General features: G+C 41.4%; 1 protein-coding gene across 5 annotated transcripts in view; it reads left to right on the top strand.

The window, feature by feature from the left end:
• Nucleotides 1-26,027, top strand: part of PKHD1 (PKHD1 ciliary IPT domain containing fibrocystin/polyductin) — a 244,217-nt gene that overhangs the window by 17,920 nt on the left and 200,270 nt on the right. For all 5 annotated transcript variants that reach the window (XR_003991946.1, XR_003991945.1, XM_030490172.2 and 2 more), the window contains exons 15-31: nt 394-508; nt 1,354-1,629; nt 2,367-2,456; nt 3,708-3,801; nt 5,846-5,991; nt 6,996-7,126; nt 8,121-8,293; nt 8,664-8,802; nt 10,680-10,834; nt 12,153-12,337; nt 13,316-13,438; nt 15,028-15,133; nt 15,621-15,899; nt 18,943-19,073; nt 19,657-19,792; nt 23,626-23,821; nt 25,155-25,222. Coding sequence is in view for 3 of the 5 variants with exons in the window: in XM_030490172.2 (XP_030346032.1) it covers nt 394-508; nt 1,354-1,629; nt 2,367-2,456; nt 3,708-3,801; nt 5,846-5,991; nt 6,996-7,126; nt 8,121-8,293; nt 8,664-8,802; nt 10,680-10,834; nt 12,153-12,337; nt 13,316-13,438; nt 15,028-15,133; nt 15,621-15,899; nt 18,943-19,073; nt 19,657-19,792; nt 23,626-23,821; nt 25,155-25,222 (2,543 nt within the window). In the remaining 2 variants the exon portion in view is untranslated. The remainder of the gene's footprint in view (nt 1-393; nt 509-1,353; nt 1,630-2,366; nt 2,457-3,707; nt 3,802-5,845; nt 5,992-6,995; nt 7,127-8,120; nt 8,294-8,663; nt 8,803-10,679; nt 10,835-12,152; nt 12,338-13,315; nt 13,439-15,027; nt 15,134-15,620; nt 15,900-18,942; nt 19,074-19,656; nt 19,793-23,625; nt 23,822-25,154; nt 25,223-26,027) is intronic.

Here is a 26,027-nt window from a genome sequence, read left to right as displayed (position 1 = left end):
TTTCATTTTTCTATCTTTTTCTATGTTTTTCTCAGTTGAACTTTTGCATGATTTTGAGCCTTTTCCTGCCTGTTCGGGGTTAAGACTTTGAGAAGAATTGCACAAAAAAGTGACCAACAAGAAAACCATACTTATTTTCATGGAGCTGTTTTTTTTTTTTTTTTTCCCCCCCCTTTTTTAGACCTTCTGTAAAGCATAAACAGCATTTAGTGTGCAAATGGGTCATTTTAGGCTTCCTTCAGTTTTACAGTCTCTGAGTTTGTTTTGTTATAAGTTGGTCTCAGCCTTTACTTGTTATTTGGTGTATGTGTGGAAGTGGGGTGTGAGGCTGGGTTTTCTTCGTAGTAACTCTTTTGTATATTATAATATTTTGTATATTCTGCTTTTACTTAGCTCTAGGCTTCGTGGATTTTTTGTGGCACCTCAGACCAACAATTACACCTTCTGGATTCAGGCAGATGGTCAGGCATCTCTCTACTTCAGCTTGTCCCAAGATCCAGAACATAAGGTATTACTCTTGGCAGAGGAAAAAAAAAATGAGATCAGGCTAGGAAATGGTTTTAATTAAAATCATAATAAGTGGGAGTTTTCCGAATGTGAATTTGCTTATTGTCCCTTATTATGAGTCTGTTGCAGGATGAAATCTGTATGATTGTATTTGGTGGTCTATATTGGCCCTATCAGCCTCTCAGCTCACTGAAAACTCACTCTTGCAGCCAGAGCTTTTGAATATCTTTTCTGGAAGACCTTTTTCTCAGTTCAGGACGTCACCATTGCTAAAAATCTGTGCAAGGGGACCAGGAGGCTTGCTGTCTGACTTCCTCAGTTTGCCTCCTTTTTTGCCTGTTGAAATTTTGTCCACTGAAAACGTTGGTCCTTCCCTTTGTAAAGCTGAGAGGATGCTATAAATGAAGGTGATCTATTTCTATGGGCTATTCTTGAGCCTAGGAACTGAACAGGGCTAGAAGAAATATAAAAGAGTTATCTATTAAAAAAAAGTAGCATTAGTGCTCTTACTAATGTTCATGCTACATCTGAGATGGCTGTAGACATAGTTCTTTCTTTTGTATTTGGAAGACATGTGAAGTATAACTGAAGTAATCCATTAAAAGTTGCATAGAGAACTGTTACTAGGGCTAGGGTCAGCCATAAGAGTTATCTCCTTTATGGTATTGAATTTTTGATGATAGCTTTTTCCTGTAGAATAGGAATAAATGTGTCAATCACCAAGCCACTGCTATCAGCCATAAGCACAAGATTGGGGACTTTTTTTGGAGCTGTGGTATTGGTCTAAGTGTCTTTTGGGGCTGGAGAAATGTCTCTAACAGATTGATTTGGTTGTTCTGGACACAGGTGAAAATAGCTTCTCTCCCTGCTGGCAATTCAGAGTGGTCTGAGAACTGGGTGAAGAACTGGAGTGAGCATTGGCAGCCAAAATCCAAGAAATTCGAGCTAACTGCTCAAACGAGGTATTACCTGGAAGCACTTCATCATGGAAAGGCACCCAGCAATGGGATGAGAGTTGGAGTCCAAATACATAACACGTGGCTGAATCCCCATGTGGTGAACAATTACTACATCGAGAGACATGAAATTAGTGCTCGTGCCTTGCATCTTCCAGAAGTGCAGGTCAGTGCTGTGTGCTTGACACTGAGAGCTGGACTAGCCCTGATTCGGTTGGAATGGATTGCAGCAAATCCTAATTGTAAAGGCCTTGTTGGTGCTAGACTTGTTTTTAAACTGCTGAGATAGTTGATGAGAATAGCATCAAGCTGAAGGTGTTCGTGGTTTTTACAAATGGTGGGCATATGCAAACCCTATGGTTGATTATAATCTGTTCATGTGTTAAAGTGTAAGCAATGCTGAATTGCCTCAGGTTTTGTCTCACTCGTTAACACCTCACCGTGTTAACTATTGCTAATTAATGCAAGTTTGGGATAGTTTTTATTTTCCCTCGTTAGTGACACTTGGTTTGTGTTATATGGTCAACCTATATTGCAATCAGATGATTCAAACTCAGCTTGATGAAATCCTAGACAATGAAGAATGAAAGTTTTTCCTGGTGGTTAACTAAAGTTTCAGGTCAAAGCTTTAGGGACCATTTGTGGCTGTTTGTGTGTCTGCACAGGTCATGTATCCCTTGTGCTCATGTTAATATAAGAACAGGAGTCCAAGGCCTGTGTCAGAAGAGAGCATGGAGGACAAGAGCCATTTAAGAGCAGAAGAGACTCTTAATGTACAGAGCCTTAAAAAATCAAACTGCTGGCCATACAACCTCCTCAGTAGAAGATACCAAGTTTGAACTCTCTGTGTCTCATGCAGTTTGCATTTGTTTTCATTTATTTGTTTTCTTCTTTGCTTGCCAGATGCTGACCGTATCTGGTACAGGGTATTTCAGTATCTCCCGGAATAACACACTGCACAGAATGATTCCCACAAATGCTACGGCTTGCCAGGTAGGCATCATTAAACGCAGACTGCTGGGGTGTCATTGATGGAGCTGTGGTGTTTGACCCACAACCTGAGATAAATTTTATAAGATGTTGGGGCAGTTTTTGTTACTGGGAGTGTCTTGCAGTGGGATATTCTGGGGACCTGACTCCCACGTATATCCTAAGCATGTTGCAGCATCTGATCTTGGCCTGTCATGTAAGCAGTGAAGTATGTTGTGTCTTCAAATATCAGACTGTTGGACTTCTCTAGGATCAGATATGTACTCTATGGCTCTTGCTTCAGACAGGAGCTCCAATCTGTTTTTTTCAAAATCCTACAGTGTCTAGATGCAGTAGTTGGTCATTGTTAAAACTACCCTGGGTAAACATAGAATCACAGAATCATAGAATCAACTAGGTGGGAAAAGACCTTTAAGATCATCAAGTCAAACCATTATCCCATCACCGCCAAGACCACCACTAAATCATGCCACTGAGAGCCTCATCTACACATTTGTTTAATGCTTCCAGGGACAGTCATTCCACCGCTTCCCCGGGCAGCCTCTTCCAATTCCCGAGCACCCTCTCAGTGAAGAATTTTTTCCTAATACCCAGTCTAAACCTACCCTGGTGCAAACTGAGGCCATTACCTCTTGTCCTATCACTTGTTACTTGGGAGAAGAGACCAACCCCACCTCACTACCACCTCCTTTCAGGTAGTGAAAGGACTAAACAACCCCAGATACCTCAGCTGTTCCTCATAAGACTTGTGCTCCAGACCCTTCACCAGCTTCTTTGCCCTTCTTTGGACCCGCTCCAGCACTTCAATGTCTCTCTCTGTAGCAAGGGGCCCAGAACTGAACACAGGATTTGAAGAGCGGCATCACCAGTGCTGAGTACAGGAGGATGATCACTGCCCTGGCCTTGCTGGGGATAGCTCCACGATAGTCATTAGACATCTAGTCAACAGAGTTGGCAGAGCCTGGAGGGACATGTAGATGTAGATGCATGTAGGTGCTCATGTAAAACATCTGCATCAGGAGGCTGCTGGACACCTAAAGGATGTCTCATACCCCTGAAGTGTATCAGACAAGTTTATACTCTGAGCTGAATTTTATTCTGTATCATCTGGCTACATGCTTGTTCAGAGCTGCCTTGCCACCAGTCCCTAGCTCATGAAAATGTAGTGATGATATGTATGATGTAGCTGTCTGCTGAAATGATCCAGACACCCTTGTGCTATGGCTGCTTTTCACTTTCTTATTTTTCTTAAAGGTGCAAACAACAATAGAGGAACTTCTTTCAATAGGATGTGAAACTGAGCCAACTTCTGCTAAAATCCTTTTCCGTGATGGCTTTGAGAAAGGAGGTACTGATCTGTGGCAAATAATTGTTATTTACTGTGAGAATTTATTTCCTTTTGTGAATTGAACGTGCTTTAAACTTTTAATGACAGTAAATTTACATTTTTAATAGGCTTAAATGCATACATATGTTTATCAGCTATTCATCATTTGTATGTGTTCTGATGGGAGAGTTTATGGAACTAATATTAAAACTAACATGATTAATATAATAATGAGAGAATCCTTCTGTAGTACGTTGTATGACGTATATTGCAATGCACTTATCAAAGCAGGTGATATTTTTGGTTATTAAAAATATTAGGTAGAGACAAAAAATGCAAGTTCTGGGGCATGTGAAATTATTCATGTTTCAGTATGTCTCTTGGGGAAGCAAATCTGGAGTAGCCAATAGCTATAGCTCAGGCTGTGGAAGCTGCTGATTCTGACTCTGCAGGTCTTTGCTTTCAGTGTTTCTTGATGACTGAAAGTGAAACAGTGCAAATATCTGTGGTATACTTGACTGGTCAGGCAAGGTGTAAATCAATTGTTTTTGTAAAAAAACCCCAACATAATTAAATTAGCAAAAATTGTTTTCTGACACTGAAGGTATTGCTCACGTCAGAAAACTATTCTAGTAGAAATTAACTCCAGTAACACTGGCACAGGTTGCCCAGAAAGGTGGTAGATGCCCCATCCCTTGAAACCTTCAAAGTCATGTTGGACTGGGCTCTGAGCAACCTGGTCTAGTTGAAGATGTCCTTGGCCATTGCAGGCGGATTGGAACTAGATAGCCTTTAAAGGTCCCTTGCAACCCAAATCATGCTATGATTCTATATCTGACAGCTGTAATAGTATACTTATCCTACAGCAAAAAGTAAATGATTGTCTAGAGACCTCATATCACCTTCTTGTATTTGGTATGGAGAGAACAGGTCCCAGTCGGTAATATGTACATTTCTATAGTGGAGGAAAATAATTATTTAACCTTAATTGGGGAGGGAAGGAAGCTTTATGCAGAAAAATGAAAGTAGCAACTGGACCTTCTTATTGTGATCCCAGGTCTACAATTCTGCCAACAAGAATAGAAAAACAAGCTGAAAGCCAATGATAGTTCAGCAGTACAGTGGGAATAAAAATAAATGTGTAACAAATAGCACAAAGGAGAACTTGTATTTTCATTGATGATTATAAAACGTGGATAAAAGACAATAAAACAATGGTGAAATTGTGATGAATGGATGACAGAAAGTAGAGCAACCACACACATTCAGACCTAGGGTTCCTATATTCCAGTGTCCTGTCTGCAGCATAAACCAAATAGATTCCTAGGGAACAGTAAAAACTGGATTATTATGTATAATAATTCATCATTAATTCTTTCCAAATATGAAGCATTTTCAGCTCAATTAATTTCCTGAGTGTAATATGTTTTTAATTTAATTACTTTCAATGGCACTCCCTTCCCTGTATTTACATAATCTCTCCTAGAACACAGCTAAACTACTACATTCATAATTTCTTTTCTTTAAACTCTGCTATTAACTTCATTTTGCAGGCTTTATTTCTCTTATTGGAAGAAAAGGTTGAACTGTCAGTATGTAGTGACAGAAGAAAGTCTTTTATGTATTAGGAAGAAAAGAAATCCCAGCAGTTTTTCAGCAGCACTTTTGATAGAACAATGGAACAAACATCCCAAAGGGGAAGGTGGATTCCCTGTTGCTTTATATGTTTTACATGAATTTCCAGCTTTGCCTGAGTGTTTTCTGGAAAGGATGTATGGATTTGGTCAAGCATATTCTATATGGCTAAAGACAGTATTATTTGCCATGAGGTTTATGGTCAGAACAGTAGTCTAATAGTCCCTCCTCTTGTCTTTCAGCACCTTTAAGCTGGGGAACAATTGCCTGCAGATGTTCACCATGCATCTGGGCAGGACTATACTTAAGAGTAGGACTGACAAATTCTGGGTACTCAATTCCTGTATTTTCATTAATCTCTTGACTGTGGTGGCTTCTTCTGAACCATTTTCAAGCCTCTCACCCCCTCTTGTTTTTCTCTCCCTGTCAGATATGAAGGACACAATTACGACAGGACACATCATTGACAGTGGAACGGAGCCTTTCTGTGGAAGGTTTAGTGTTCACAGACCAAGGCTGCTGGTGAAAACTTCCCCATTAACTCTACCAAGATATGATCTTACTGAATACACATATGTAAGTGGCTGTTCTTGATGAGTAGATTGTACTGGAGATCGACTACTTAGAGCCCAGTCATCAACATAAGACCATCTGGTCTGCTTAGGCTTCCTCCAAATCCACCAAGGACCATGTCTTTGGAGTATGCCTGTGGACAGAGCAGTGTGTGTTGTATTGACTAGGTGAATAGTTTGATATCCCTGAGATGTAGATATTGTTTAACACATCTGGCTGCTATCTGCTCCTGGGGATGCAACCCTTGCTGAGGGAAAGGAAAAGGTGGGATGGTGTTGGGAAAAGATGGAAGATGCAGAGATGATCTAGATGATCTTTAATGTCCTTTCCAACCCCAACCATTCTGTGATTCTGTGATCACACCTTGACAAAACGAAAAAAATCCACAACTTGTTATCCGGAGGTCCACTCTCTCTCACTTTTCTGCTTCTTGTCTACATCTACTTTTAACAGGAATAAGGTCTTGATTTCAGCTCTCACCCTTTCTTTGTCACCTGGGGGAACACAGATAGTTGGGGTTTGAAAGGAAGGAGACAGGAGGGTAAGACTCATCCCCAAAGCCTCCTGCAGTCCTTCCAGACTCCTTCCAATTCCTTTTCACAGACCTCTTCCAGTCCTATTTCCCCACCTGACATGCATCCCACACCTTGCACCATACAAATCAAACCAATTCCTCCAGTCTCCTTTCCTTCCTTCCAGATATCTGAAATCCCCATTGATACTTCCCACCTACATTTTGCCCCAAAACCTCACTGAAGACAAAGAGGTCAGTTTCACATGATGTAGTGGCACACAGGTCACCTAGATGTAGTGCGCTGCATTCTATAGGTGTTATTCCAGGCAATTTGGCCTGAAGAGGCGGACTTTATTGCTGACCTTGAACAACAAGTTTCCCTGATAGTGTTAAGCTGGGATTGAAACAGAATATAATATCTTCTATATGCATTACATATAAATTATGTGTGGTTTGATTTGTGACTTTTCTTTTTTTCCCCTTATTTTTGCAGGTGTGTTTTGCACATAAAGGCCATATGAGCAATATCCTTCATATCTTGGTGTCCTACACCAATGTCTCTTTATGTTCAGTGAAAAGGAAACTCGTCTGCCTATGGGATTTCAATGAAACTGACTCTAACAGGTACCCAGACACAGTTTCCAAAGATTACACTTCTCCCACAGTATGAAGGTGTACTATGAAAACTGAGAGAAGTTCTTAATTGTATAGAAACAACTTGTCCGCTGGGGTAAGCTAACATGCTCTGTCCCTGCAGAGGCATTCCTGGAATATGCTTTAATTTGTTTTGAGTAAATTTGCATGTTTCTTGTTACATGCACCGTATCACCTTAATAATACACAGATGGAGTTTGTTCTGTCTCTGATAAGCACATCAGAAGGTTTCTGAGGACATTAATTTCCCAGTTTCTTTGGCAACAATCAGTGGATTTTCTGCAGTGAGACAGAGATAAATTGATCCCCCCCGCCCCCCCCCAGGAATCTCATGAGATCATTGGTACATAAAGTTTCAAAAATTGGTGTAGTCTTTGATTTTTCTTTATTCACTTAGACTTACATGAGAAGAAAACATTTGGTGTTAGAGGTAAAGCTTGGGGCAGGCAGACTTAAAAACTCAGGAGTCTGTGAAGAACTTCAGGAATTGAAGCTGTCAGCTTGGCTATCTGTATAATTGTGTGAGGGGCATGTGTGCATGCCTGGAAGGGGAAGAAGGAGTTGGGATTAAATTACTACGTGGTGGAGAGAGCTGGGAGCCTTGAGCAATCATCTGGTATTCCCAAGGGGCCTGAACTCTGGATTAACCTCCGTGGAGGTCACTGATGCTATCGTAGTGTTTTGCCAAAAATAAAGCAGTGGTTGTTATTCCCACATCCCACTCTTGTGATGCAGAGGAGGACATCTAAGCAGAGATCTGAAGCTTTGTTTCTCACTATTGGGAACTTAACAAAGACATGTAGAGAGTGATCACAGGCCATCAAGCATGTTATGTATGAGTAAATAACAGTAGTAATAACAGTAGTACCTGATGTTACCTGGAACTTCACAAAGCGCCTGGAAAGTTAGTTATTGCCAATACCTCACAGCAAAAGTGAGCTTGGACAATCTTGCTGTTTTCCAGCTGGACATTTACTTGCACTGACCTCTGGAAGGGGTGTGTGAATCTCTCCACGCTTCTCCAGGACCTCCCTGCCAGTTCTCCGGTGTTTGTGCATCAGATTGACTTGCTGCAAAGGGAAAGCTCTGGGTCATTTTACCTTGATGAAGTCATCATTGCAGACAGAGCTGTGACTGGTAAAGGAATCTGGTTTTGTTTTCTGTTACTGACTTCCCAGGATACTCCACTAAAATCTTAAGCTATAAGGCTAGTTGAAACTTTTTCAAAGGGGAGGGGCCTTTCCCAACAGGCACAAAAATAACTTTGTCTTCTTGAACTTTTGATTTTGTGAAAACAATCCAAAGGAATTGCCAAATATTGATATTCTTGATTTATTTAAAATGCGTTTCTACAGATGTAACCCTTGGATGGTCTTGCCCAGACAGAAACAAACAAAAAAAACCAACCCCAAAGCAGATATGTTTTCACCTATGAAATGAGAATAACCTTGGCATAGTGCAGCTGTTCTCCTTGCGCTGACAAATGCATGTGCCCTTTTTCTTTCAGTTTCTCAGAGACATCCCAAACCACCTCAACCAGATGGGAGGATAGTAGAAGCAGTGTCTGTGGTGGGGTCTTCTCCCACTTACAATGTGTCCTGGATGGTGTCTGGCTGCGGTTCAAGTCTGCCCCTTCTCTCTCCAAGGTAGGGATAGCAAGTAGATTATCTCAATACCCTGTAATAGCTCTTATAGTTCTTCCCTGTCTGGAGCTGGCTGTCAGCTAAAACAGGACATGAGAGGCAGTGAAGGATAAGACTTGCAGCTTGGCAACCCATATGCTTTCATTGGAGTCTTCTCCTCTAGGTATTGCCAATAAGCTATGTTCAGACTGTTTACTGCACGGATGTCTGTACTCAGTAGATGGGCTACAGTTCTGAATTACGATACTGAATTTCACCCTCAACACATGAGTGTCTTGAGCTTTGCTCAGTGTATAAAATCTTGAACTTAGTGAAGTTATCTGATTCTGGTATTGAAATTCCATTGTATGAGTGGGATTCAGTTGCTGAACCAGAGGTGCTTAAGGTTTTATCTAAACTGGGGTGTAAGATATGTGTGGGCCACGAAGATATGATGTAGGACTAGAAGCAGATCTAAGCTTTTCTGGAACAGCGGATGAAGATCAGCCAAAGATGCTCCCAAACACCTTTAATGACATCAGTTACCATGTTAAGCAATGGAAGTCCACCTTATGTGTCCTTGTTTGCTGAGTTGTTTCCTATTCTGGAAGTCCCAGTGAAAGAGGCAGCAGTCATAGGCTGACTGGATCTGAGTGTGCAACATTAAAGGGCTATACTGGCAGAGAATAAATCCTGCAAAAGTCAAATTGTATCAAGTCGAGTCAACGAGGTCCTGATGGGAATAGAACCAGGCAAGGAAGCAGCTGGTACAATGCAGCCTCTTCTCTTCAGCAGCCAGCTCTTTGGCTGTTATTTCACTCAGTGACTTGCCCAGGCACACATAGGAAACCTCCCTTCAGAAGGTGAACCTCAGCCTGCTGTAGCTTAATTTGGTTTCTCACCTTGTGGTCTCTCCTCTTTCAAGCAAATGCAAAGCAACATGTCCTTAGTTTTGAGTGCTCTAAAGACAGCTAGATTCTCCTTTAACAGGTTGCTAAGATATGAAGAAATCAAGAAATGTTTGGCACTGTTGGGTTTCTCCATCTCACATTGGAAAATTTAAGAGAAACCAGTGTGTGATTCTGAAGCCAGCAACACTGAAAAGAAGAAATCAGTTCATGTTTTAAAAATGTGTGGGCTGATCACTGTCTTTGGATATCTTCAGAACAAACTTGGCTCTTTCTTTTAGCACATTATGCATTATTCTAATACAACTCGCTGTGGCCAGGCCAGAAGTACCAGTTAAAATCTGCTGTACCGGTTGCACGTCATTCAGGAAAGCTCAGTGATCCTTTTAGCTCTGTATTCTCAAAATTTGCACTGCAGAAGCTGCGGCTGAGCTAACTCTTCAGCCGATATACAGACATTTAACCACATGGTGGCATCATTATACCGTAGAGAGTCTTTTTCCTTTAAAAAAGAAGAATTTCAGTGGCAAGAATGAACTCATTTTAAGTTTAGAAATTGGGCTTTGGGTGAACTGTAATACGAAATATCTCTGTAATTCAGGTGAGATAAGATTTTGATCGACTGTAGGAGACTACAGGATGAAGCAGGAAAGCTTTTTGCTTTACTGTTGTAGCTGCAGTGCAGGCTGCATTGGGCTGGTCCTTTTAAAATACCAGTACCTACTGGAGTAGGTCTTGCTTGTGGTTGGTGCTGTATGAACTATTTCTTCTATCATAATTTAAATAAGTGTTTTTCCATTGTTTTCTGTTGTGTGCATTGCCTACCTTATGTAGGTATAACCTGGGAGTATTCAGGAGCTCTGAATGTGTTCTCCTTAGGACCTTCAAAAGTGTTGTTTCCGTAGGTGTCCCTCTGCTGCAGTTGACATGGGGATGTCGGGAGTGGGGGTCTTGACTGCTGATGCCCTCATGTGAACCCTCTCTGTCACACAGAGGTGCTTTGCTTGGGGAGGGCTCTAAGGAGTATGGCTACCTCTATGTCTCCACGGAGGATGTGAGAGTCAGCCTCACTGTTCAGAGACTGCAAAAGTCATCCCCACCTCTTGGAGGCACCTTCCGCATCCGCTTGGCCAACACAGTGATATCAGGTAAGAGAAGATGCAAGTACAAGTCTTGAATTTTCTTTACAGGAAACCAAGTGAAGAAGAGATGGTACCGAACCTTAGAAATGTTCAGGGTGTAGGTTGGCAGGTTAAACCCATTGTGATACTTGCTAGATCTTTGCATTTGATGTCCTTCAAAGACTATAGACAAGGCAGTATTTCTAGATGTTCAGTATGGGGTTGTTCCAAAATGCATACAGCCACTATGAAATATTTGCCCTAATGTTAAAGAAATTTGGATCAAATCCTGAACTGTGATTTTGCATCCTGAAGTTCATTAAGCTTAAATTTCTCCAGCATGTGTACTTCTGATCATCTTGTATGACAAGACCTGTGCGGGTTGCCAGGAAATTAGTTCTCTTCCAGGATTACCAGGATTTTTAGTTGGTTTGCAAATGCCACGGACGCTTTTGTGCGTAGAATTGCTTGACTTGAATTTGTCACCCTTTAGATGTGCTAGGTTTTTATGTGTTTGGTTTAAATAATCAAAAAGGCTTAGAAGAAAGTGAGCAGGTTAATCTGAGTGAAGCCAACAATAAAATTCTTTACCGAGGAACTGTTGATTCAGTTACAAAGTCAAATTACAAAATAGAAAAAGGCAGCCTTAAAATATTTGTGAAATAACTCTTTCTTCTGTGCTTTCCCTTCTTTCTTAAGAATAGGTTTAGAGAAACTTATTGTATCTGCAGCTTTGAATGGCTCTGGCTATTTATGTTAAAAGATATAAACCATTATTTACATTTATTTGGGATTGGACCCAAGAAAACAAAATCCTCTTGATAGACTGACTCCATACCCATCTCATCTAGGAAGCTTGCAAACTTTCTATTTTGAAGGAAAATTACTTGCACACTGAAATTTCATGTGTGCATATTGTGTAAAAAGTATTACTTAAGATTTCTGATGGTCCTAACTGGAGAGAAATTGCTAGGTTTTCTTAGCTATTAAATAGTGAAGATCTTCATACTAGATATAATGAAGAATTTTTTATGGTGAAAGTGTTGAAACACTGGAATGGGTTGGTCTGAACAGCCTGATCTATTGAAAGGTAATCCTGTTCATTGCAGGGGTTTTGACCAGATGACCTTTAAACATCCATTCCAACCTAAACTGTTCTGTGACTGTTCTCTGATTCCATGATCTTTCAGCATTTGGGGTCTGGTAAATTTCCCCCGATGCTTTTTGGCAGTTGCTGAAGTTTGAACCACAACAGTCTTGCACTAATAATGAAAGATCTTTTCTAGGAGCAGGTAGATGTGCTCTCGTAGGGATGATATCTACCACTTTCTAATGTCTTTTGCAGATGTTTCAGTACACGCCTCCTCCAGCCATCTCCGCAAGCTTGTGCGAGACAACACAGATAATTCTACAGCCCCATATTTCAACACCAGTGACTTCATTGTCACCAAAGACTCAGACTCTTGCTATGAAAGCATCTGGACACTGACTTGGAAAACAAAAGCTGGGGATTTGCCCAATGTTATCAGTGTACAGTAATGTATTTTACTAACACCCACTTTGAATCCCATTCAACATCTTTGGCCATGGCTGATTCATTCTCTCAGTGCTAATTTTTATGAAGACATCTATGGGACCTTAGGCAATCTGTCTGCCTATTAGGAACAGCAGTTCAGCAAATTCCAGATTAGACTGTTAAAAAACCAATTGTAGTCGCACAAGGAGAAATTGCATCTTCAGAGTCTGTGCTTCAAAAGGAGGAGGCTAGAATATAATTTCTGTGCTTTGTTGCAGTTCTGCACTGTAAAGAGACTGCTATACTGAAATGAAATCTGTTATAATCACTTCATATTTCAGTACATTAGCTGAAGCTCAGTTCAGGTTTGTGGCATCATTTATGGGCCAAGAAGGTCTTTTTCTGAGAAATTTATGTATTCATATCTAGTTCTCATAAGCCTCAGAAGGTTCAGTTCACACTCTCCTATTCTAATATTTGTCATGTTTAAGTTTTGCTTCAAGTAGAAAGGTCTTTTTTGAATAAAGACTCAGACTAAGCTGCTTCCTCCCTCAAAAATAAACTATTTCTTTGTACCTTAAGCTTCTGAAATTGTAAAATTATTTTCAACAAAGCTATGAGTTCCCATGCTCAAGACATTAGCCTGGAGGGTGAAAAAGTCTTGAGCTGCATCTTCAGCTGTAGCACAGACCTTTGTTTCACCCAGAGTAATGTCTTTGAGAGCACCTGTTCAAAGCTCTTTCCATACCTAATGCCGAATATTATTATTGAGTATTAGAAGTTTATTTTCAAATCTGGCTCCTGAATCTCTTCACCTGAGTTTGCAGTCTTTTTGCCTTCAAGGTGAGGTTGGGAACAGGGAGGTGTGAACTCTTGGGTAGTGAAGATTTAGATCTGCCTTGTAAAGACTCTATGAATTCTGTGGGAATGGTTTTAATTTAAAATCACAGGACAGAAAGGGACAAGAAATTAAATTATTTGTTCTTTGCCAGGTCTCTGCTGAAAACCTCACTGGTCTGAAACCAACTGTTTCTAGTCGTGTGGTTTATGATGGGGGTGTGTTTATTGGACCAATATTTGGGGACATGCTTGCTACCTTCAATAACAAAACACAGGTGAGTTAATGTGCTGTCACACTTCCCATTGATTCACCTGGGTTGTGTAGATCCAGGAGTCTTACAGGTATGCAGGTTACCTAGTTCTGCCACTAAATCTTTTCAGAGATCTTCTGTTATGTGCTTTGCACAGAATTGGTCAGATTGTGATACCTGGTTTATGGAGCATGAGTTTCCTCCAAGAGCTATTGTAGGTGAGAAGAATGATCATCCTGGGTGATGGAAGACAATTGATTTCTTTTGAGGAAGTGGCCAAGGGCTGATGTTTCTGGACTCCCACCCTTGGTGGGTACTGTGGTGCTGGCCACCAAACTTGTGAATGGCACTGTTCATCTGCAGCCTTCCTCCTGCTATACTGATGGGCAGAATAAGATGGTGGCCGTGGTACTAGTCTGTAAGTCCCTTAGCCTCTATGGATCTCAATTCTTCAACTGTTCAAAGGGAGTAAGAAGAGCTTCTCCTAAAGGAGTCTTCTGGATGGACAAATGCATTGCAAACTCCACTCTCAGATGTTGCAGAGCAGTGCACATTGCTGGCTTTGTTTCCAGCAAAGACTGCTGGGCACTGTAGGGATAACAGGATGATGCCAGATGTGCTTGAAGCCCAGCTGTGCAGCATTTGGGTCTAGATCTTCCTGCTGTTTTGGTGAGCCTGTTCCCTACATGGGGTCTGCCCTTCCTCCAGTGGCTCAACCACCTACGATACATTTGCCATCCGTGATGCACACACACCCTCAAATAGACCAAATTAAATAAGAATGGCAGCAGCAATCAGATTTCCTTTTCATTTTTGAAGTTTTATTCTGGCTTGCTGCTAGCAACAAGTATAAAAATGTCCCTCTAATTATTGTGTGTTTATTCAAGCAGAGTACTTCACAAGTCTGTGTTCCTTGTGTTTCTTGGAGACGGTCTGCTTTTGCGTTTGCAGGCAATGTATTTTCCTGAACATCCTTAATACCTAGGAAAGAGAGGAAGAGGGACTCTCCTATGCCCTATGCTTTACTAGCTGACTCTTCTAAGATATTGAGATCTCAGAAGGGGTCTCCCTTTATCTCTTGTCAGATAATCAAGGTCACAGCTTTCTAGTTTCAGCATGAACAACAAGGGATAAAAAAAAATAAATTGAGGACTGCATGCTGAAAAGACACATTCTGGGATTCACCCTAATTAGTCTTACAGAGTGCTTTAAACATAATAAACTTGTTCCCAATGTAGGGTGGGAAGAACTTGGGCATGGCAAGCAGGATCTTCAATGAATGGCTGCAATAACAGGAATTGGGAAGAGCTGTGGGTCCCAGCAAGATGGAAGATACGATCCTGCAGACACTGAGAAAGGCTGGTGATACAGCTTTCAAAGCTGTGCTCTGCTTTGTCAAAAGATGAGCCCTAAAAGGCTTGTGCTTAAATTTGTGATGAGACTGCAGCAGAATAAACAGCTGTCTGACCGTGCTCTATTCTGGCACAGTCTGAGTGTTCTCGCTAGCTAACTGTGGCTACCAGCATCACTGAAGGTCTATCCGGTAGATGTGGCTCTAGAAAACACCTCTGTTCCTTTCCCAGCTTCAGAATAACCTTATTTTCTGTCTCCAGGTGGTGGTGGTGGTGAATGATGTCCCTGCAAACTGTTCTGGTTCATGCTCTTTCCAGTTCATCCAGGAAATGACACCTTTAGTCAGTGACGTGGAGTATTCATCAGGTAATGGGGCTTTGTGTCTGAACAACATGGCAAAACACTGTTCTATGAAAAAAATCTGCCAGATGCAGCTGATGACGCATGCCTGTGGATTCTTTTGGAAATTTTTAATTTTACGGAAACTGCACTTTCTAGTGGGGCACTTATGATCAGCTCCAGTCTTAAAGTATGTAGCACAGACATATTTTTACAGCAACATGAAGATGATAGAGGCATAAAGGTGAGAGAAACAGTGGCAGGCTTGGTGCTTAAAGTGAAAGGTGGCTCTTGGTTCAAGTTAATTTTAATAAAAAATTAAGGAAAAATATAATAGTTGGACAGGGGCAGGCAGGAATAGGTATTATGGGGGACAATAAGAGATGATCAGTGGTGCAGTTTTTAGAATGTCCTGATGAAGATGGTAAAAAACTTTTAACTGTTTGTTGAAAGTAAATCTTGGGCATTGCTACACCAAAATTCATGAGCGATCTTGTTGATTATATTTCTTCAGATGATGGGTCCCAGGCCACAGTAGTTATCCGAGGAGCTGTCTTCACCGAGGAGAAGTCAGCTCTGCAGGTGAAGGTGAACAACACTACCTGCCATGTCATAACACTGAATCAAACCCAAGTGGTCTGCCAGATGGAGAGGCTGCCAGTCGGAGTCTACCAGCTGATGCTACTGGTGAGACCTTATGGCTTCGCGCTCAATGGTAGCACAGGAGAAAGCATCTTCCTAAGAGTTGAGCCAAAGCTGGTAGCTATTGAACCTCCTACAGCTTCAGAGATTGGTAGGTCTGAATGCCAGACTGTCTTGAAGGGGATGTCTGCTTTCTGCTTCTTGCTTTTTATATTGTGCTTTAGTTATTCTGTACTTTCACTACCAAGGTCTTTACCTGATAAAAAAGACATGATGTGGCTGGACACACTGTGTGTACCCCAAAGCACTGGGGCAGGTTTCTGAGAGTGACAGACTTCCCTTGGTTCTTTGTGGAAGCAACCATTTTCTTGGTTAGTTTTGTTTGGGAATAGTAAGTTCAAGTGCAGGTATACTCATTCCAGGAAGTCAGATGCATATTAGTGTTTCATAGCTCATCTTCCCATATCCATTTGACTCATAGTTTTGTAGTATTTGAATTAGTCTGGCCTAATTATGAAACAGCTACACTTCAGTTCATTCCAGTCCTACTGAAATGCATTAATATTGAGAGATAAAATGGAAAACTCATCTGTGTTTAGATACAAAACTGAGAAGCCTAGAGAAGCTCAAACTAAACTGAATCTCCTTCCATTCCCATTATTCCTACTCTCCTTGAAACAGAAGAGGAAATAAAGGGTGAAGACAAGAACTTGGAAGATTTTCCACAGGGATTCTGGGGCTTATGACTCTCTGGTATGCCCCATATGTGACATAGATGAGGGAACTTCATCTGGAAGTTCCAGCAAGGTGCCTAGAGAACTGTAGCTAAGCCAAACCAAATGCTGTAGAAAGCTACCCTTTCTTGTTTGGGAGAGGGAAGTCTCCTCAATCCAATGAGAAATGTAGAGAACACTCTTGGCACACCTGGGTTTTGCAGTAAGGAACAACAGTCTTTGCATATGACTTATTTTCAAGCAGCTAGGAATGCACCTAGAAACAGCATGACCCAGGCCTACACTGACAGTAGCTTTTGTCCTGAAACCTCCTAGTTTCCTTACTGAGGTGATTTGAGTTCATGATAACAAACATCACCAAAAGCAGGAGTACTGTCCTATGTGCAGCATGAAGCTAGCCCAGTCATGTGGCTTGGGGAACTGATTGTGGCATACTTGGACCCCTTGGAGCAGGCAGAGGAAGAGAATGATGATGTGTGAATCTCTCTGTGAATGAGCCATGGGATAGACTTGGAACAATGCAGGGTTCCTAAGCAAGAAGTTATGGACACCTTTTTTCTTTATGGTTTGTTGGGAGGAAAGTTATTCTAACCCTTTTCTTTCCTTCCCTCCCCCCCACATCAATGGGAGGGTCATATGTTACATTAAGGTTAAGATTCACTTGTGATTCATAGAAAACCCAAAGCCACCAAAATCATTCCCTAAAAAGCCAGCTATGGCAAGTTTTAGCGCTTAGGACTTGCTTCTCATTTTCTTCACTGACAATCCAGTTCTTCTCCAAATTACAGTGATCTGTCACTCATTAAAAAGAAAGCAAGTATAATGCTATCTTACATTACATATGCCTTGAACATTTATAATTGGAAAGAATTACAGCTTCCATCTGTGTTTTTAATTTCTTCCACTTAAAATACCTCTCTTCAATCTTATCGTAAAGTGCACATATGCAGTATTTCACTGCATATGGATATAAGTGTAGATATCAAAACTTAAGAGCATCGGTGTTTACACAACACACATGGATTTTGTACTCTAAATCTGAGGCTCCTTATCTGACAACTATATCACATTAGACAAGTGGCTTCAGTTTTGACTTCTTGCTGTTTCTGACTCTATAAGTTAATGTTACAGGATGGGAAGCCAGGAAGCATCTTGTCCTTTGCTGCATCAGCTCCCTCTTATCAAAATATCACCAGTCTTAGTGGTGCCATGGTGGGAGATACCTGTGACCTAATTCTATAAACAGGGGATGCCTCTCTAAAGATACTACCATGTTCCAGAGGATAGAAGGAGCTTGCTGCTAACATATCTGATTGCTGTTGTTTGCTTGGTTATGCTGCCAGCCAGAGAAAATAGAAAAGACTAAACTTTAAGATATAATTTTAACTTTAAATTAAGATACAGTTCTCTTGTGGTTTAAAAAATTAGCAGGAAAAGATACTCTGAGGAAAAGTTGAGGAAAAGGAGTTCTGTCATCAATATATAATGCCTTTACCATAGAAGTTTCTTTACATCACATATGAAAAACATCATAAAAGCTGAGTTGGTTTTTAATATAGCCATACTAACACATAAACATAAACGCTGCATTGATAAAGTTCCCGTCTGAGCAGTCCATCTCTCTAGCTGTAGTCCTAAAACTCTGCAGTACTGATAACTAAAGCAAAGAGCTGGAAGTTTCAAGAAAATATGATTATTTTTTGATTTGTTTTTGAATTGCATCAAAGAACAAAGTCCAGGTTAGGATTGTTATTAATGTCCATTCCTGTTCTCTTTCCTGTTTCTCTTTGAAATGCCTCTGAATCTTCTAGTCACTTTGAAAAGCAGAGGGGCACCTTGACTGTTTGCATTGGGTTGGGTGCTGCAGAAAGATCAAGCACAAGTCTGGCTTGTGTTGAGTATGATCCTGCATGTGACTGAGGAGGCTCAGCTCTGGCGTGCACAAAGGAGAGCTGAGGTTGCTTAGTGCTTCACAGAATCTAGCCCTCCGTGACTTTTCTCACAACTCTGCCAAGTCCCCTTTCTAACCTGAGTTTCCTAGACACATGCTACAGGCTTTTTTGACAGCAGGGTGCTTGGCAGCTATTTGAACTGTGAAAGCACCTGCTGCGTTAAGCTCATTTTCCATTCTTAGTGCTTCTTCCTTCCTTATTTTATTCTTGGGCTGGGGATCTTTCGAAGGGTGAGGTTGCAGGCCAGACCTTACCTGCTTAAATAAGTATGTCATTAAAAAATAAACTAAGAAACAAACCCAGTCCTCCTGTATTGTGGACAACAATTCAAATAATAGGCAAAAGGATCTCTGGTGAGAGGAAGCAAGGCACAGCAAGGTGGAAGCAGATCATCATCATATCGACTGAGAGACAGCTATCTTTTGTAGTGACCTATTAATAAAGAATCCTTTGTATATAAAAATATCATTCTACATCTTGAATGTAACAGAATAATTTATTTTTGTAGGAGGACTGAGAGTGGCTCTCAGGGGGACCAATCTGGAAGGGGTAGACTTGGTGTTGTTTGGATCTCAGCCCTGCATGATTTTGGAGGATAACAGGAATTCAGAAAGGATTGAATGTAAAGTTCCCTCTCGGGTAAGAAACCACATTTTTTGGGGAACAGTCAGCAGCCTACCACCCTTTCTTGTGTTTTCCTGGCCTGAGCTACACTAGAGGAAGAGGAAATGGCAATAGTAGTAGATTAAACATGCCTGGGACAATTGCTGTTGCTCACGTTTGAACTCACTTCAGCTCCAAATCTTCTACTTTACATGCAGACCTCATTTGGACATAGCCTGCGTGTCATGCAAAAAACATGCCTAAGGATTGTTACCAGCGATGCTCTTTGCTCCGTGGCAAGATTATGCCCATGACAATGCTAACAGTTTAAGCATAGGGATAACTGTCTATGCCAGCGACTTACCACTGTTTCATTTACTAATATGGATATAGTAAACGAAAATCTGCTAGTCGGAGATTGTTTTAAGGTTTCTAACTCTTCATAAATGTCCATTTACAGACAATGTAACTATACGCATTTAAACAGAGTCTGAAGTATATTCAAATTTCATCAGTGCCATGTGCCTGGCTTATGGGAAATGCAGGAATCCACGGAATAACTTTTTTTTTATTATTGGTGTATTCTTATCCCTGACATTTTCTTTGTTTCTGTTTCTAGGGGACAGAAGATGTTACCGTTCCTGTGACACTAATTTCTGGGTACCAGTCAATAACAGTAAACAACTTGTTCCAATATGATCCGTCCTTAAACCCTGCTGTTGTATCATTGAGCAGAAACACTAGTGGCATAGCAGGTGAAAAGGCTGCAGACATGTATTGAACATCATCTGTAGAAATGTTATTATTGTTGATGGTGGTGGGGCAGAGGGAGGTGAATTTAGGTCTATGAAATTAGGTGATCCAACTCTGGTTTTATTTCTTTTTCTTTTAACTCCCCATGTTTCATGATAGTCCTGATCAGTCCTCATTGTTTTATGTTAGTTTTACTCTAGTATACATGAGATAATGAGTTTCTTGTCCTAGGCCGGAATGGAATGATGTCCACAAATGCCAGGTGTGGTACAGTGCTCTTTTTGTGTCATGTTCCTCTAACTGTCCTCTAAAATTATTCCCACATATTAATTCTTGGTAACAGGTTCAGCCATGACAAGAGAAACAGCCTCTAAAGTGTCCTTCTCCAGGATCCCAAAAGGTTGATCCTGAAGTGCATCTTGAGCATTTTGGGTTGCTGAAAGCAGAAGAGAGGCAATACCTTGCTAGTTCCTATTTCCAAGACAAATTCTTTCTTCCAGTTTGCCCTTGGACTATGTGATCCATTACTTTAGAATATGAATTTAGGCTTCATGGACTTTGTGGGGGCAAAATCACAACTAGATCTCATGGAGTGTTTAGCATTCCTGTCTCTTGAATGTTTCTAATTGAGGTTGGGTTTGGTTCTTTTTTTTCTCATTTCCTTTCCCCCTCTCCCCATTACCCCACCATGTTTTGGCTGGGCATTGGGAATAGAAGTCATTAGTGACAAATGCTGTCTACTTACAGACAAGCCTTTTAGGAAGAAAGTTTACTACATTTCTGTGTGGCAACCAGACACCATATTCCAGTTTTTGAGAGAGAGGAAGGAAGATTAAAGGAAGATGGAAATGTTCCTGCTTTCCTATTCATCCCATTCCCATTCCTCTGAAGATGCAATAATCTGAATGTATGTTTGGTGGTTTTCCCCCCTCTCCTCTCTTTTTCGCAGCCTCTCCAGTGCACACCTTAATAAATCTCCCCCTTGCTCAATAGTTTGGCTGGACTTCATGGGGATGCAAGGAGTTAGGTGACTGCTAGTGACAAAATGCACTACTTGCTGCATGCCTGGCATTTCTATGCCTTTCCCCAAATGCCCTTGTCATTTTCTATTACTCCAGAACGCATAAATAAGAGAAAATGTCCTTTATCACCTAAATATTATTCAGATATCATAGCACCAAGGGGAGATTTTTCTAGCCGTGGGCAGCCCAGGTGCAAGGAATTCCTTAATGTTATAGTGTCTTGTGAATGGTGGCGTGGCTGAGTTCAATCTCTTATTCAGAACCTCTATGGCTTTGTCTTTTAATATAATTTTCCTCCTATATAATAAAAAGAATAAATAAATTACACCGGTGCCTTCCAGGCATCTAGGATTAAGCTGACAATTGACCAAGAGTCCAAAGAGTTCACGCTATTAACATATTCAACTTCGCAGGCTTTCAAACTTTATTTGACTCTGCACATGCAGAATTGAAAAGTACTGGCCTCAAGACCTGCTCAGGGGAGCTGTTAGATGAGGGGAGCTTTGTGCAGACTCTCCTGATTCATGGAAAGCAGAGACATCTCCAAAGCTAAGGCTGTGGAGCTGAATGGTAACAGTATGATTTTAAAGGCAAGTGACCCAGGTGTCTGCTTGGGAGACAAAATTACTACCCAGGTCTAAATCTCTAGTAAGGATGCATTAACCTATAAATGTGAATTTTGATTAAGACAAGGTGAGGGAGTAAAGCAGATGAGCTGCCCCTGGCTTTTTATGAGAGCAAGTCATGAAAGGAAAAGAGGAATGGCTTTAAACTGACAGAGGGGAGATTGAGATGAGATTTTAGGAAGAAGTTTCCTGTGAGGGTGGTTAGGTGCTGGCACAGGTTGCCTGGAGAAGCTGTGGCTGCCCCATCCCTGGCAGTGTTCAAGGCCAGGTTGGACGGGGCTTGGAGCAACCTGCTCTAGTGGAAGGTGTCCCTGCCCATGGCAGGGGAGGTTGGAAGTAGTGGTTTTTAAGGTCCCTTTCAACCCAAACCATTCTGTGATTCTATGACTACTTTCTGTTGTGGCTGGGATAACAGTGCCACGTGCTCAATGAAGAAGAATAGGCAAAACTGAAGCTGTTCTGGAGAATTCTGTGGGTAGAGAAGAGTTTCAGGCTGGCCAGTTGAGGGTAAAGAAATATTAACACCTTTAGCTTGATTAATTTAGGAAAGGGATTTATGTAACACAGTGGCCTATGACAGCAGGGAGTTAGACTTGAAGCCCCCTTCTCATCCTGTTTATTCCTGCTTCTCTGCAATTGAACCCACACCCTTCAGGGGAGACAGGAGGATGAGATTCACCTCCTAAAGAAGTCTCTGTGCTTCTTGTTTAGATGCCTTGCATAGTCAGTGAAAAGAAATAGACAGTTCTGTGGTGGGATTCACCACAGCTCTTTTGTATGTCTTCCTTACAACAAGATGATTCATGCCATAAAGGCTCTGCTTCTCTTCATTGACTACAGATAGAGCTGTCTCAGTGAAAATGTCTTTATCTGGACTGATTCATACCACCCTAATTTTTAAGTTATTTCAGGAGGAATTTAGGTTATGAAATTCCCTTCTCTGCTGCTCTTGTCATTTTCTATTACTGTATTATGCAGAAAGAGAGGAAAGTATTCTTTATCATCTGACTATAATTTGCCTCACACAGGGCTTAAATGGGAGAAAGCACCATGTTTCCTGAAAAAAGAGATGCTTTGTACCTGTGATGGTTTTGTCTGGGACAGATTTAATTTCCTGCATAGTAGCTGATATGGGGCTATGTTTTGGATTTGTGCTGGAGACAAATCTAAACCCCTGTTAACACAGGGATGTTTTCACTCTGTTGCTGAGCAGTGCTTACACAGAGCCAAGACCTTTTCTGTTCCTCACACCACCCCACCAGTGAGTAGGCTGAGGGTGCACAAGGAGCCAGGAGGGGACACATCTGGTACTGCTGATCCCGACTGACTCAAGGAATATCCCACACCACATGATATCATGGTCAGCATATAAAGCTGGGGGAAGAGGAAGGAGAGGGGAGAAGGGGAGGATGTTCGGAGTGATGGCGTTTTGTCTTCCCAAGTAACCATCACATGTGATGGAGCCCTGCTCTCCTGGAGATGGATGAACTGCCTGAAATGGGAAGTGGTGAATGAATTCCTTGGTTTGCTATGCTTGTGTGCACAGCTTTTGCTCTGCCTGTTAAACTGCCTTTATCTCAACCCATGTGTTTTCTCACTTTTACCCTTCAGATTCTCTCCCCAACCGCACTAGGGGGTGAGTGAGTGAGCAGCTGTGTAAGGCTTAGTTGCTGGCTGGGGTTAAACCACAACAGGACATATGTAGGCATCTGACTATACGCAGCCAAGGAAATTTTCATTTAGCTGTAAGGGGTTCCTGCTAGATAGCTCCTTAGTGCTGAAAAACAGTCTGGATCATTTGTCAGGGATTTAGGAAAAATCTCAGAAAATGTCAGCTCCAGTTTGTGAGCTTTAGAAAGACTGGATTTGGCTTTTATCAGCTGCAGATATTTATGATAGGCACTTATGGTAAGGCGGCATGGGCCTTATCCTGAGAGTGTCCATAGATGACCATAACCAAGTTCACTGTGCTAAAGTCTCACTTGTGGCTTGTGACCTTAACAGGGAGGGGTTGAGTAGGATGCAGGACCACTGTGGTCTTCAGTTTTTCATTCCGGGCTGATGGATGTGACTGGACCTGTTCTGGTGTGATGGGACTCCATGTCCTTCTTTGTGCAATGGTTGTGTGTGCTAAAATAACTGTTGCCAGGAACACCGAACTAGTTTCATCCTTTCTCCTTTCTGCAGGGGGTCAGGAGATTCAGATTGGAATATCTCAGTTTGCCAGCTACCGAGATTCAGATATCAAGGTCCAAATTGGGGGCTCATGGCCACAGATCCAGGCACAGACGGACCATGGTGTTAATGTGATGCTTCCAGCCCTGGCTGCAGGATGGTACAATGTTTCTGTTAGCATCAATGGCATTGCTGTCGCTTCAAACAGGTATGTGAACATGTGTACTTTACATGAAGATACACATTTCATTCTCCCTTCTATTTGATATTTTAGGGTTAATCTGAAAAGGAAGGTAAGAGTTTTCACAAGTTCTGTACCTAACAGTGAAATCTGCAGTGTGGTATAAAATTATGAATAATTATCAAGGCATTTATTGATCTGTGGAACCCAAGTCAGCAAACTGCTAATGCTAGTCAATTAACTCCCCTTGGATCAGTAGGAGGCAGGAGAGAAACATTTTAGAAAAACAGTTGATTTGATGAAAAATGCATATTCAGGCAATCAAAGGTATTCACAGATTCAGGTCAAATGCAGATAAATTCTGCTGTAGGAAAACAGCAGAAGAAAAGAAACACTTCATGAGAAAAACAAAAGCTAGTTTGAAAAATAAGAAAATGCTTTGTTTGGAGAATTTTTGAGTGATGCTATTTCTATCTTTTAAGGCAACACTTCATGCCTAAATAAATGTAAAAATGATTTAAAATGTGGGGAAAAACTGACCTGAAAGTGGGATGCAACAATACATTCACAAGCAACAAAATTTTGCTTCTCAGCCATGCAGATCTCATCGATGGCAGTTGCTAGGAATGATCCTGGAACAATAATAGTGGGGAGAAGGGAGCTGCATTTATTGCTCACAAACCACCTTAAGCTGCTTCTAATGAACTTCAGAAGGAGAAAGCCTGTGGTCAGTGGAATGAGGCGCAGGGATTCATCCAATCTAATACTGGAGTCTGTTAACAGCACCATTGCTTAGACTCCAGGGACAGAGAGTGGAGGGAGATGGGTCATCCTAGGAGACAACTCCGATCTCTGGTGGGTTGGGTTGCAGGCTTGGGAAGGTCTGCTTCTCTAACGTGTCCTTTTTGAAAGGAGGGTGATGAGGAGGAAAAATAGATGTAGGTGGGACAGAAGTGGAGCTACACCTTAGTCTGAGTGGGCTTCAGGTCTGATAGAAGGATGTAAGGAGGGAAGGCAGCTGGGATCTCTTCCATGTACTTGCATCTTCTGTCTGTGGGCAAAAAACTCCCTCATTCTTTCTTCCTTTGAGCAATTCAGTTTTGCCTCATGGACTAAATTGGACCCACAGGTTGCCACTTGATAAGACAGTGTTCGTAATATATGTATCTCAAATCATGTGGACAAATTTAGGTTGTGGTATGGTCTTGTCACTGTGGCATTGAACAAAGGGGGTGTGCCAGGTGGGTGTTTGGCTTTCCAACTAAAGAAGGAGTTGCAAGAAAGGAGAGTACTGCAGCAGGAGAGAAAAATATATAAAAACCCCCTTAAACTCCCTTTCTATGTTGCTTGTGTTTTACAGAGTTGAGCCGTTAATCCAGTACCTGTCAGAGATCTTCAGCATAGAGCCGTGTTGTGGCTCCTTTCTGGGTAAACAGCATTGGTACATCTGCAGCCACTTATGGAGGTTAAAGGGATCAAGGGCACGGTTTTCCTGCAGAAATGAAAAGGGCATCCCCCTTCACATCAGCTTAAATGAGGGTGTTTTAAATCTGTGACCCTTTATTATGCAGACATCACCTGGCAGACAGCAGCAGTCTGGAAATGTGGGATTGTAGTGAGCATCTCTCAATGTGGTTGGCTGGCTCAGGGTTCCCTGTGCTTGGAATTTCATTTCCTGAAGTGTTTACTCATGTATCCTTGCATGTTCCCGTTGGGAAAACAAAGTGTGCCCACACCTAACTCATTTGTGCTGTTTCTTTCAGTCATTACACCTCCATTTTTCAAGGCTTTCTATCTGAAAGTTAGGTGGCAAGCAGGGCACAATTGTGGTTTGAAGCAAACAATAATTTCAAGTGATCCCAAAGGAGATACTCCTTTTTGTTGAGTTGAAAAGAAAAAAAAAATTAATTTTTCAATGTTAACCAAAAGTGAAGTGTTTATTAGTCCTATTCCAAGCTTTTAAACGCTGGAAATAAATTGTGTTTCAGAGCCAAATATCACTGAATGAAAAAGAAAAGTTTGACTTTAAATCTGAAAAATCAGATTTGGGGTAGTTAATTTATTTTGTCATTTTGCTGGGGGTGGGGGAGAGTTGAATCCCCTCAAAATGCAGTGATTTTTACATGAGCCATTAGAAATGCTTTTATAGGAGACAGAGAAATTCTTGTGATGCAGCCTCAGGTCCTCCACAGATTGCTCTCTGAGGCTCACAACATACTTAAAGGTACAAAAA

This window comes from Strigops habroptila, chromosome 6 (assembly GCF_004027225.2).
Source record: "Strigops habroptila isolate Jane chromosome 6, bStrHab1.2.pri, whole genome shotgun sequence".
Classification (NCBI taxonomy): Eukaryota; Metazoa; Chordata; class Aves; order Psittaciformes; family Psittacidae; genus Strigops; species Strigops habroptila.
This window is presented reverse-complemented; position numbering and strand designations above follow the sequence as displayed.